The 12,728-nt window shown below is 42.2% G+C and overlaps 1 protein-coding gene across 1 annotated transcript; it reads right to left on the bottom strand.

Moving 5' to 3' along the window:
* Positions 1–7,023: 7,023 nt before the first annotated feature.
* POPDC3 (popeye domain containing 3) lies at positions 7,024–11,372 on the bottom strand. The gene is given in 3 exon segments (NM_204697.2): positions 7,024–8,152; positions 8,889–8,997; positions 10,834–11,372. Coding segments are annotated over 3 exon segments (918 nt in total). The 5' UTR covers positions 11,325–11,372; the 3' UTR covers positions 7,024–7,834.
* Between the last annotated feature and the right edge of the window lie 1,356 nt (positions 11,373–12,728).

Genomic DNA, 12,728 nt, shown 5'->3' with positions numbered 1-12,728 from the left:
ACAAGCATGGTTTCTGCGCCTGTTGCCCACAGAGGCTGCTGTGCTGGCTACATCACATGATGACCAAAAGAAAAAAAAATAGGGACCTGCTATAAATCCTCCCTCTCCCCTCCCCCCCCATGTCACAAGGCTGGGTCACTGCACACCTGTTGCCAAAGCCTGTTAAGGGCAGCGTGGGGAGCCCTTCCCAAAGGGGTCTGCTTGTTTCCGAAGATCGAGGGATGAGGGGGGGAGTGCTGGTATATTTTTATTATTATTATTGGTAAGTATTTACAATTTTATTTCAAGAGAAAAAAAAATAAGAAGAAGTAGATGAGAAATGTTTAACACATCCAGAAAGGCAGACAGAACTCAATAAATAAATAAATAAATAAATAAGTCATGGAAGGAGGAAAAAAGAGGAATTGGGGGGAGGCAGAAGATAAGCCCACAGCATTACTTAAACAAATGACAGGAAAAGCATGTAGGATTTGAGAGTGAAAACACTGCACGCTCTGCGGGGGAAGAAAAGGTAAATAGATGAGCTCAGAAGAACTGGGGGTGGGCACGAGGCAGCTTTCTTTAAGTTAGATTTCTCTTGGCAAAACAAAAACCAACACAAAGAGAGGAGGACAAAGGTAGAAACAAAATCAATAATCCACTGAAGGAAAAGATCACTCATACCTGGGAAGAAAGTAAGCTGAAATAAATGCTAGGAACGATGTATCAAGAGCAAAAAGCAAAGCAGGAACGCATGAGTTCAGACCAAATGCACAGAACAGGTTGCTGTAGCCCAAATGTTAAGCAGGAATTTTGGATGCACTTGCTCAGAGTAATCCTAAACCTGGAGATTGTAAACACCCAATTTTTCGACTGCGTTAGCTGCTTCCTCGGCCATGACAGTACAGTCAGCACGGAGCAGCTGCAGAGGAGGGGCTGCCCCACATCAACTGAGCTCCTCTGCTGCACTCATGTGTGGGCCCAGAAGCTGGACCTCAGTCCTGCAGCTTATAAACAGCTGCAGAAACGTGCCCATCTGACACCACTGCTGCTTGCTGCTGTCTGAGCAATCTTTGAAAGCAAAGGCAAACACATACAGTCCTCCGATTTCAATGAATAAATAAGACCACTCTTCTAAGTAATGTTTATTGTACTTCCTTGTTCTGTAAAGAAAAAAACAACAAACCAACCTCTATCGTATAGGGTTAAAAACAGGGATACATACTGCAGTAGACAGATATTTATGTGATTATTGCTTTTGCATGTAATATTGGCTTAAGTACACACGCTGCTGTGTAAGGAAGTTTCAGAACTAAAACAGCAATGACTATGGTAATGAGAAAACTAAGAATCTTTTGTAAAACCGAAAAGCAGTAAAAAAATATTCTATATTGCAGATCTGATTTCAGAACATCAACATGTAGTTTCTTCCCGCTAGTAACTACTCATTAATTCTTTAAAATATGGACATATGTACTGAAAGAACACAGTGTGCTTTGCAAAGACTACAGAGACCCGGTGAACATCAGAGCACGGAGCTGTACGGCTGTCAAGAAGTGCTCCCATTCACTTCACATGGGAGAGCCGCTTCCAGAAGTCATCTGGGAGAGCCCTACCTTTCTGCCAACAAAAACGGGACACTTCTGCCTCATATTCAAAATATTTTTTTTTCCTAAGCTAAATCTCATAGTAAAATAGAGCATCTTCTACAACTACAAATTCTAAAGCTTTTAACATGAATTTACATGAACCAGAGTACCAACTTCAAGCCGAGCAGCTATTTCATACCGATGTCTGACACCCATACTCGTATATCCTACCAGACGTGGACTGTATTACTTCACTTTTTTCAGGGGATAAGTCATTCTGCATTTACCACAGTGCATGAAAATACACATGGGCAGATATGAGGAGTACCTAATGGGCTTTTAAGACCACACCGCAGTTCACCTGCCCACATCCTGCTCATGGAGCTGCACGAGCCCAAGCCCAGTACTAGGTATCTGGATTCTCTTGTCAGCATCTTGCTCAGCCTAAGGGATCTTTATGCCTTTCTCCTGAAAAACCACCACATCCCCCAGGCTATAGACAAGTTTGGGTGAGAATTACTGGTGGATTCAACGAAAGCTTAAGAGATTCATGGCTAAAATAGTTATTCACCACCATTATTTTATTGTGCTTGTTTATTTATATAACATCAGTGTCTGCGTTCTCAATCATCTGCAATGCACTTATCTGCAAGACCCTGCTGATATGGGGAAATATTGATATCCCCACAATACACCAAGGATCCCTTTTATTAGGGGCTCTGGTGGATGGGACAATGTCTGGGAATCCACAGCAGAATAGTTGCTATAAAGTCCTTCTGCTCCCAGGAGGTTTTAGGAATACCCCACCTTCTTCCCAGTTGATGGCAATGTCTAACAGCACTTGTGCCTTGCAGAATGATGACTTGGGTGAAAACTCTCTGCTGCAGAGCCACCTGCAAAGCTGCTCCCTCAGTGGAGGGTCTGACACCCGTCGTGGTAGATGTGACCCTGAACCCTCCAGACCTGTTTCCATGCGGTGCTCCCTGCAGTTCCATCTGGTCCCTGGGCTGGCAGGAGCAGCTGGCTGCTCACAGGATGTGCTGCTGGTGCCTCACTCTTACACAGCAGGGAAGACATACAGAGCTCCACATCTTGATGCTCTGGGAGGTATTTCCATGCTGAGCTCAGTCAACTCTTTTGACCCACACAGAACACAAGATGCAGACTGTGAACAGTGAAATATGAAGTGAGATAGCAAACAGTTCTTCAGCACCTCTATGTTCTGATTGGTGGTATTAATAATCTGGATTATTGAGAACAACTTGCTCACTCACTTCACTGTTTTAACACACAATGTGCTCAAACCTGTAATCCAGGTCATTAATACCAGAGCATTCAAGCCTTTCTCTTTTTTCAGCCATTTACTTCTGACAACTTCAACACCACATCTGCTGACCCACAGAAATCTACCGGAAAGAAAAGGTAATATGAGATTTGGACAAACAGAAAAAAAAAGAAATGGGTGTGTTCCCTTAGGAAACCTGAAGTACTTGAAGGGAGCATATAAATGGGGGGGGGGAGGGGGGGGGGGGAATGGCTGTTTATGAGGGTGGATAGTGATAGAACTGTGGGAAATGGTTTTAAACTGGAACAGGGGAGGCTTAGGTTAGATATTAGGAGGAAGTTTTTCACACGGAGGGTGGTGACGCACTGGAACAGGTTGCCCAAGGAGGCTGTGGATGCCCCATCCCTGGAGGCATTCAAGGCCAGGCTGGATGTGGCTCTGGGCAGCCTGGTCTGGTGGTTGGTGACCCTGCATACAGCAGGGGGGTTGAAACTTGATGACCATTGTGGTCCTTTTCAACCCAGGCCATTCTATGGTTCTATGATTCTATGATTAATGTAAGACCAGTATGTATTTTCAAGAGAGATTAACAAGCAAGCTTAACAAGGTATTTACCTTTCCGTACTGTAAAAAATGTCTATAATGCAGTAACACTTTGGGGCAGAGAAATACGCACTCTGCTATTAGAGGGATAGAGAGAAAGGAAAATATTTAATCTGTTAATGTGGATTCAGCAAATAGATGTTCATTTCCTTTTGTCTATTCAAACAGTTTGCTTCTATCTAATTAGCTTATGGATTCTTTTAATTTTTAACAGATGGTTTGCAAGACCTGTTTATGTGAGTACTGCACTGTATTTTCATTTTCCATGTATATGGAGTCAAATTAAGTATTATATTTATCATTTGCAATAATTGAATACTCAGCACTTTTTTTAAATTTTTTGCTAGAAATGTTTCATCAACATATTTAAGTATTGCAAGCTTATGCCTTGTTAGAGGTCTGATGAAACAACAACTTCACCCAAGCTTGCATCCAGCTTTCCCAGCTTTATCCTAGCAGAGGTCATACACAGGTGTATAGTTTGAAACAATTATTTGCATTACTGAGTTTCCTTTGATCACTCTACCACATCTACAAGGTGATTAATTCTTGAAAATGTAGGACTGGGCTGGCCCTCCTCAGCCTTCAGTCCAGCTTCTGCTGTAACAGGCAATCACATCAAATATTTTTCACTAAGTACATTCAATTTACCTTGCATAGCATATTAGTTATAAAGGTACTCAGAGATACATTCTTTTCTGGTATTGTGTTGTTTTGAGCGTTACATGCTGGAGTAAAAGCATCCCTCAGAATCCGTTCCCTGTGCTTACACTACTGCTTGTTAAGCAAGTAGTACCCAATGAACTGCAGGGTCAGTCTGAGGGTCAGTCTCATGGTTCTTTAAGGCATTTATCAGATGTGCATTGCTCTGCCAAAGGACTGTGGCCAACCAGCCACCAGGGCTGCCAGATAGGGAAGACCTGCTTTGAATCTCATACTAACAACCGACAAGCCCTCTCCTGGATAAGACCTCTATAAAGCTGAGTGGAATTCTTTTCTTTTTTTTTTCTTTTTGGCTCTTTGGACTGTCCTCAGCTATGTAGTTTTTTTTTTTTGGCATGTGCAATAATAAGAAAATTGAACCCTTCTGCAGGCTGGAAGGGTGATTCCAGCATGACGTTCAAAATCCCAAAAATTCTGGACTGTGAACAGATGCAGATGAATAAGCAAACAACCACGTACACCACATTCGGCTGCTCTTCCTTGTAAACACATACAAATGTAGACATGGCCCCACAGAAGATTATGGAACTGTTCAAAACATAAAACGTGAGTATAGGGAAGTCTGCTGAGCAAGAAGAGGATTCATGATAGTGTCCTCAGTTCACAAAGCATTAAGGCAATTATCCTTTCACTTAAACCAATTATTAAGGAGCTCGATCCCCTCCCTGAAGCTATTCCTGAGTAATAACATAGGCACAACCAGGTAACGCTCAAAGCAGAGCTTCATCATGCTCCAAACATTCACTAACCTATAAATTAGGACTGGGCGCATACGACATCACAAAGATTGTATTACTTCACTGACATCAGTATGAGCACTTCTTTACTTAGAGTAAATAATGCAGATCTCCCAAAATATAATCTTATGAATCACATAGCAGAGAGTATTCTACAGTACATTTTAGGAGCACCGTCAAGACTCAAAAAACAGGGGTGGAGAAAGCTTGGTGTCTCACTTACAGTCCTTTTGTGTGTACATATTTTATTGTAGATATATGCCCTGAATTCTACAGTCAGAATGTTCTGCTAGTCATGACTCAAACAGATGCTAAAAACCAGGAAATGATTTTTAGAAGGTGACTCAAAGCCCCAAAAGCATCGTACCAAAAGCCAAACAAGAACATTCATTCGGATATTCAGATACTGACTCAGCCATATCTTAACAGGGATTACTGACAGTAACCAAATCAACCAAAGCATCAAAAATGGCTGTGGTTGGAAAGATGACTGACACTACAGCACAGGCTAGTCACAAAGAAGAAGAAAATACTCAAGTATGTAATGGAGCACCCATCACTGCAGAACAGGTCTCTCTCTAAGCAGTATGCTATAGCTTAAACAGAATGTATACACTCGAAACAGAAATGGCTGGACATGACTCCTTGGTCTTATTTTAAAGACAATCATGCTGGCCCTGTTTAAGGCAAGTTTTCTATTAGGTATGTATGGGACAACTCCATATATTCAAGAATACTGGGAAGAGCAGTAAGCTTTGTATTATGCCTTAGCCTAGAACCCCATCTTTTTGTTTCTAGACTATAATCTTTTTATGTTTGTGGACTGTTAACATATAAAAAGGTGAGTATAAACTTCATTTTGGTCCAACGCATTTTATACCAAGAGAAATTTGTAAATCTGGGACATTTCACCAGGAAGGGAGGTCAGGGGGCTACTTCAAATCATCAAAAACAGAGTGTGAAAGCCCCTCAGCACACAGAGCAGCAACCAGCAAGATCCTGGTGGGTCTGCAGAGGTATGACTGCAGGATATGACATGAGGACACCTGCTGCTGCAGGTGGAGCCATGATGCTGAGCACAGCATTGGAGACACCACTCTGAGTCCCACCACACAGCCTGCTCCCTCATCCCTTCGCTGTCACCTAATGAGCAGCATCCAATCAGGGAGCGCAGCCATGCCCCTAACGTGTTCCCAGGCTCTGGCACTTGGTGCCTTGGTTATTTCCTGAGCTGGCCTTCAACAGCTGTTGGTGAATTCTCCTCTCACATTTTAACAATTCTCTTTTCACTAAGGAAATGACAGCAGTTTCACAGTGTAACAAACACAGAATACATAATGTGGACGGTTCTTAACAAAATTAGGGAGTATTGCATTACATGTTCTTGCTATTTATGTCTGGCAGATTTCTCTCTGAGGAAGGGACCTAAAGCTAAAATGAGAATGTGGACAGCATTGTTATACACTGAAGGCCATGCAAACAGGTGCTGTTTCAGACCCCTTCTAACAAATGTGTTGTATACACGCTGCCCAATTACCTTTCGAGCACAAGGTTGCAGCGCTGTTCTAAGCCCTCCAGCCCTCGAGATCTGAACTCAAACACGTACCTGCACACACACAAATACACGGCCATTGCCCTACCAAACAGCACAGCAGTTTTTGATTTTAAATATTAAAAAAGTGATCTACCTCGAGATCTATCAAGCAGCAATACAGTCTCATAAAATAGTAATGCTTCTTATTTTTGGATTACTAGCATGCATCAAGCATAGCAGCAGGAAGGTGAGCTAGAAAAGACATTCAAACTCTTCTCCCCAAAGGCAGAGCGACCTCAAGGTTCAGAACCCACTTTCTCCCACTTAAGCTTGATCTGATGCTCCCTTATTTTACTAAAACACCATAGATTCAGGAAGAGAATACATTTTAAATCAAGAATTTCATAGGCACAGAGAAGTGACTCTGGAAGCTAAGCAAGAATGCTTCAGCTCAGAATTGTTCTTGTTGCTGCAGCTGTTTCTCAATTTCTTCCTGACAAACCTGGCTAAAAAGGATACTGTAAAACAAACTCCCATGGTTTGACAGTTGATTGATTAACAATATTTATTGTACATGTCATGAATGGCACTTACACCCTGGAAGTTCAGGGCCTGTAGTATTACATTCTATTAGAAACACTGCACAATCATTTCCCTAGTACGTATTTGCAGCAATTAACTGCTTTACTTTTCCAATGCCAGTAATTACATTGATGCTTGTTTTCACATAATGCCCTTTTAGGACAGCCTGAGAGGAAGCGGTCACCCATGGGACAAGATTTGTTGTTTTATTTTGTTTCTTTGTTAGAAGAATTCGAGCACTTCAAACTCTTCCAGTTCTTCAAAAAGAAGAACAAAACAACTGGTTGCTTTTTCCCTAACATTCTTCACGTTAATTGGAACAAGGCTCACATGGCAACAATTCAGTGTTATAAACAGGTTGCTGTGTTTTGAAGACAGCTTGGTTGTTTGCATTAATGTAGAACTGTGTATTTTATTACAGCAAGTAATTTAGAGAAAATATAATCACAAATACTGTGGTTAGAGTTGGTTGGTTTTGTGTTCTTGTCTTCTGGTTTCTTTTTTTAATAAACACTACACAGAGGCTGCCACAATTACGATAAAACTCCAGCCTATTATCATTTGTTTTCCTCCTGAAGTTAGAAGATCAACAGAACAATCAACAGAAACAAAACATGTTGCACGAGTAGTCAAAATGCACAAGCCAACCAGCTGGCTCTACAGGAAGAATTCAAGCTACTCCAGCTAAAGTAAGTGGCACTTCAGTCAAATTTTGGCGTTACTGAGTCTCCTTCCACTTCATCTCTACACTCAGATGCTTCCCCGATCAGCTCTGGGAATGGTCAGGGAGGACATCCCCAAGCTACTGCTTCCTGGGGGAGCTGCAATTGGGGACACCTGGCCGTGGCCGCCCCGAGGACCTCCTCTGCAGGCGGCGTGGGGGTGGCACTGGGGGTGTCTCAGGAAGCGAAGTGTGGTAGAAGTTGGGCAAGCGGATGTCATACCTAAACCCCTTCCCCACGTGCACCCTGTCATTCAGGGCGTACAGTTTTTCGGCGATGTCGCTCCCGATTAAAATTGAGAACAGGCGTGAGATGAAACGGTGCTTAGCAAACAGCAAATACAGCTTCTTTCTCCTCCAGGCCACATACCGACAATCTGTCTCTGCTGTAAGCGTTACCTAGAGAACAGAAAATTAAAATCAGCTAATTATTATCTCTTTGTATCTGCTGCAGCTAAAGCCACTTAATCCATTTGTGCGAGGCTGCAAAAGGCAAAAGAGAGCGTTGACAGGGAGGGGACACCCAAGACTGTACCTGGCAACAGTGAACAGGATAAGCACACCTGTGCTGTGCATGGCAGCTGCAGCAGGATGTGCAGCCCTGCTTTGCACTCAGCAGATCACACTGGCAAAGCAGGTCTGGAAAGCTCTCTACAAGGGGCTCTTGTCCTTGTGAGGTGTGACCATCTTATCACCCTGCTGCCAACTAACTGACAGCAGTGCAGGGCTCACAGGTGACAGCCTGGAAGGACACCACGTCCCTCACTGTGCCCCCATGTCATGCAGTATCACAACCAGCATACTCTGAATTTCACCTCCAATGGGTAAAGCATCTTCTCCCCACCTCCCTTGGATGTGGTTTGTCAGGTATTTTAGCTATATTAGCACAGCCAACAAATGCAAACGAGTTCACCTCTTGGATCAGCTTTTAGGAAACACCTGTTTGTGCTAACAGGATGCAAACAGAAAAAAGATACAAACAGCATGGCCAGTCCAATGGACATCCCTCCCCAAGTCAACAGAATGCCAGATGTTTGATTTCAGAAACATAACCCACAAGTAAATGAAGTTATTTCTAAACCAATTAGTGCTTGAGCAGTTTTTTTTCTGGTACCCAAGAAACCCTCCACTTTACCTGGAAAATTCCCTCTTCTGTGGGTCTCAGTGAATCCCATTCAGGAGAATCCAGAAACTGAAGAGGAAAAATATAATGCAGAAACTCCCCATCAACTGTCACTCTGATCCTACCAAGATAAGATATGTTAATTTGTTAGTACTGTGTATGTGTACAGCAGCAACAACTGCAACATGATGTTATTTCTATTAGGTGAAGAGTTTAATTATAGTTTTGATAGCATGGAAAAACAACCACTGGCTGACTCTATATTAATTGCACTACACTTTTTGAACCCAGTTGGATCAGACTAGTTGAGAGAGAATACTAGACAAACGTGCAGCTGAAATTCCAGGCCACACTCAGCTCACACTCTATTCTCTCCGGGGCAGCTCTGTGCAGCAACTTGCAAGCTTGCTCATGAAATCCTAGTGTGTGCTGGTGTGCGTTGGTCTTTCACCTCACAGCACCGGTTGCCTCCTTCCCTTGGAAGCCATAAGGATATACCTTAGGTATAGCAAATGTGCAGTTCACAGGGAATCAAGTGGCAAAGACGGAGCATGAGGCAGGAGGTCCCCATGCCATGCACTGTGTAGGACTCTCCGTGTGCTGGACGCAAATTAGACTGCCACAAGACTGTCTCTGGAGGCAGGAGACAGAAAGGAGGTATGGCATCTGTCTGAATGCTGTGGCCTCCTGCAGGTGCCAAAGAAAATCTTTCTTTGAACAGTTTTCTTTTTAAAAATTCTATATAAGTTTGAAGGCCATGAGCAGGAAACATTTGCTTGAACCTCAAAGCAAGCTGCAAGAGTCCCCATTTCGCATGCGTTTGCGCTTGCAAAAGCACAAGCAGCAGCCCTACGCCCTACACTGCCTGAAGGAGCACGGCAGGACCTCCTCCGCATGGCAATGGTGTGGCTGTGCATATAAAAGGATGAGCACCTCTCTCTCAGCATGACTGTGTCCAAAAGCAACCTCCACATGGTACTTTCTTGACAGCTACAAATAATGCTCCAAAGTTGGGTTTCTGTAAGGCTAACTACTTAAGATCCATACTGTTCATTGTCAGTAGTACTGAATGAGCTTCAAGCAGCTCACAGATTGCATCTGCCCATGGAGCATGCTGCCAAAGTGCACCTACAAAGTGTCCCATCAAACTCAGACCATGGCCATCATCTCTGTGTATCCCATATACCACTGTGGTGGCCCAGGACCACTCTGCATACAGTACATAAGCAAGTATTTCCCTTCAGAAAAGCACCAGCAAGGTTGTTAAAAAGGGTGTTCAGAGAGCAAAGAGTTCAAGCAGCTGGGATTTATTGTCTTGGGGTCTAACAAAAGGCCACAGCATACAGTAACTGTAGGGTCAGTTATGTGAGTTCTGGATAGGGCTTAGCTACATCTCACTGCAATGGAAGCATGCTATAAGACTTTATTCTCCCCCTAATGACCTCCCTTCTTTCAAAGAAAGTCTATAGCTAAGTCAGTATACCCTATTAGACCTATTTACCTCTGTATATTCATTTCACTCTGTATATAAGAAATGTAGTTTCTTAACTACATTTTAGTCCTGCTTCAGATTATATTGGTACAGGAAAAATAAAAAAGATGCTGTGTTCATCAGCTAAGCAATAGATAGCAAAACAAAGCCTAAGACTGAGGCACATGCTTGTTCCCTTTATGTGCCTAACCTGTTAAGTGCTGTGATACAGTGCTTTGGAAAAGGATGATTTTAAATCCTTTTCTTTAGGCTATTACAGATTTTGTGCTTAGTGTTTCTACATTAGTGTTGTCCTAGACAAGTGTATTTAGCCTATTAATATTTATATTACCCACATTAATATTTAATCTACTGTACTGGAAAATGAACAAACAATACACAAATGAGGCAATTTTTTGCATTCATTTTCAAGAAAGGGAGGGGAAGACACTTGCAGTAAGCAACTCTGAGCAAACTGATACAAACCTGCCTGATACAAGCAAAGACAGTTTGTCAATAGGCGTTTTGCCTTGCATAGCATAACAGTGCTCCTTCTCCAGGGTAATCACTTCTGCATCACAGCACAAGACAATCTTCCTGTAGACAGTTAAAGAAATTCCTAGAGGCTGGAAGAGAGCGCTGTAGAGTTCCTGGAATTCTTTGTCAAAGGAAACACTCCGAACTTGGTAGGTAACATAAATGAATTGTACAAAGCATATAGCGAACAGTATAAAATTCCAGGAGAATATATCAGCAGCACAGACATCCAGCCAAGCCCAAACAGAAGAGCAGAGGAAGCCTAATCCAAGCAAACTGAAGACATAGAGAAGCCCAGAGAATCCACTTCCACCCATGAAGCCAACAACAAAGAGAATACTAGCTAGGTGGTAGATAGATCCCTCTGCCTCTTGCTTCCAGGTGACACACGTAGGATGCGCATATATCAAGCTTTCCCAAAAACTTGCATTTTCACCCATGGCTGGACTAATTCTTTGATTCAGCTGAATTTTTGAATTTGTTATTGATGCAATACAGCCAGTGGAGTCCTTTGCTTTTCCATTCTTGCAAACTGCTCAATGATCAATCACATAATATCAGGGTCTCTTTTGGTTGTAAAGTTGCAGTTAGGATTTCCAGAAAATAGGAAGCTAATGTTTTCAGAAGGCAATGCTGTTTCTCATCAGTTCATGCGTTGTCTTCACTTTGGCCATGTCATCTGTAGCTTTATCTGATCTGGACAAGCGAAGAAAAGATGAATTACTTAAAAAGTGATTTGCATCAATTAAACACGATCAAAGCTTCTATTGTCTAAAACCACAGACTGCATTACAATCATCCAATTTCCCTTACATCCCTATAATTCCAGGATCAAACCTCAATACTCATCCTGTTGAAGATTGTGGCTTCGTACACACAAAGAGTGCAGGAGCTATCAAATTGCCATTGAGTCCATGTACACCTGTACATAACATCCACAACATCCCATGATAACTCTTTCCACAGCCTAACTACTGAGAAAGTGGTTGTGTTTGCTGGTCCCGAGCCTGTCACCTTAGAGTCTCATCTAACACCTTTCCTTGTTTGGGAACAAAAAAAAGAGATGACGAGCTTTGGTCCCATGTGAGGACATGTCACTCTGGATTTCTGTCAAACCACTTTCCTTTCTCCTCTTTTCCCTGCTGTTACCATTCATGAGTTCAGCAAAGCTGCTTTGTCCCTGGAGACAACAAACTACCTCCCCAGTCATCACAGTATGGGAAACCTGAGCATCACAGGGGATGCCCTTTTCTCCTATAAGGACACACAGCAAAGAGCTGTCATGTATAAGGAAGACTACAAAATTTAAAAGTAGCTTTAAATAGATCATGATATTTGAACATGAAGCAAGTCATCCTTCAAAATACTTCTCAAAAGGCATCGATAGAACAGTTTAATAACAGTCAAATGCTCTACTTCATATCATTTCATGCCATGGGCCACATAATTTTATTGGTTACCACTGAAAAATATTAAAAATGCTACTTTTTTCCACATTACAATGTATCCCTGATAGTTTAACAAAAAGATACACAACTGAAAAGCATTAAAAAAGCAAAACAAATAAAATCAAAACCTGCTTTCTTTGTCTCTCTTTTAAAGTAAAAAATGCATGTTTCAATGAGAGATCAGAAGCACTAGAAAGTACAAAACCAGAGCATTAGCCTATCAGTAGTGTAAATAGAACTCAAGGTCTTTAGATGCCAGTTTCTTTTCCTGGTAGAACACCAAGGAAGCTAACAAGATCTTGCTATTCAGATTATTATTTTCTAAAATATCAAAGGTAGCTACTTTTTTTTCCTGGAGCCACTGAAGTCAACACTTAAAAGAAGTAGTGCCGGTGC

The sequence above is a fragment of the Gallus gallus genome, chromosome 3 (genome assembly GCF_016699485.2).
Source record: "Gallus gallus isolate bGalGal1 chromosome 3, bGalGal1.mat.broiler.GRCg7b, whole genome shotgun sequence".
NCBI lineage: Eukaryota > Metazoa > Chordata > Aves > Galliformes > Phasianidae > Gallus > Gallus gallus.
Note: the sequence above shows the minus strand (reverse complement) of the source record. Positions and strands in the feature narration are given on the sequence as shown.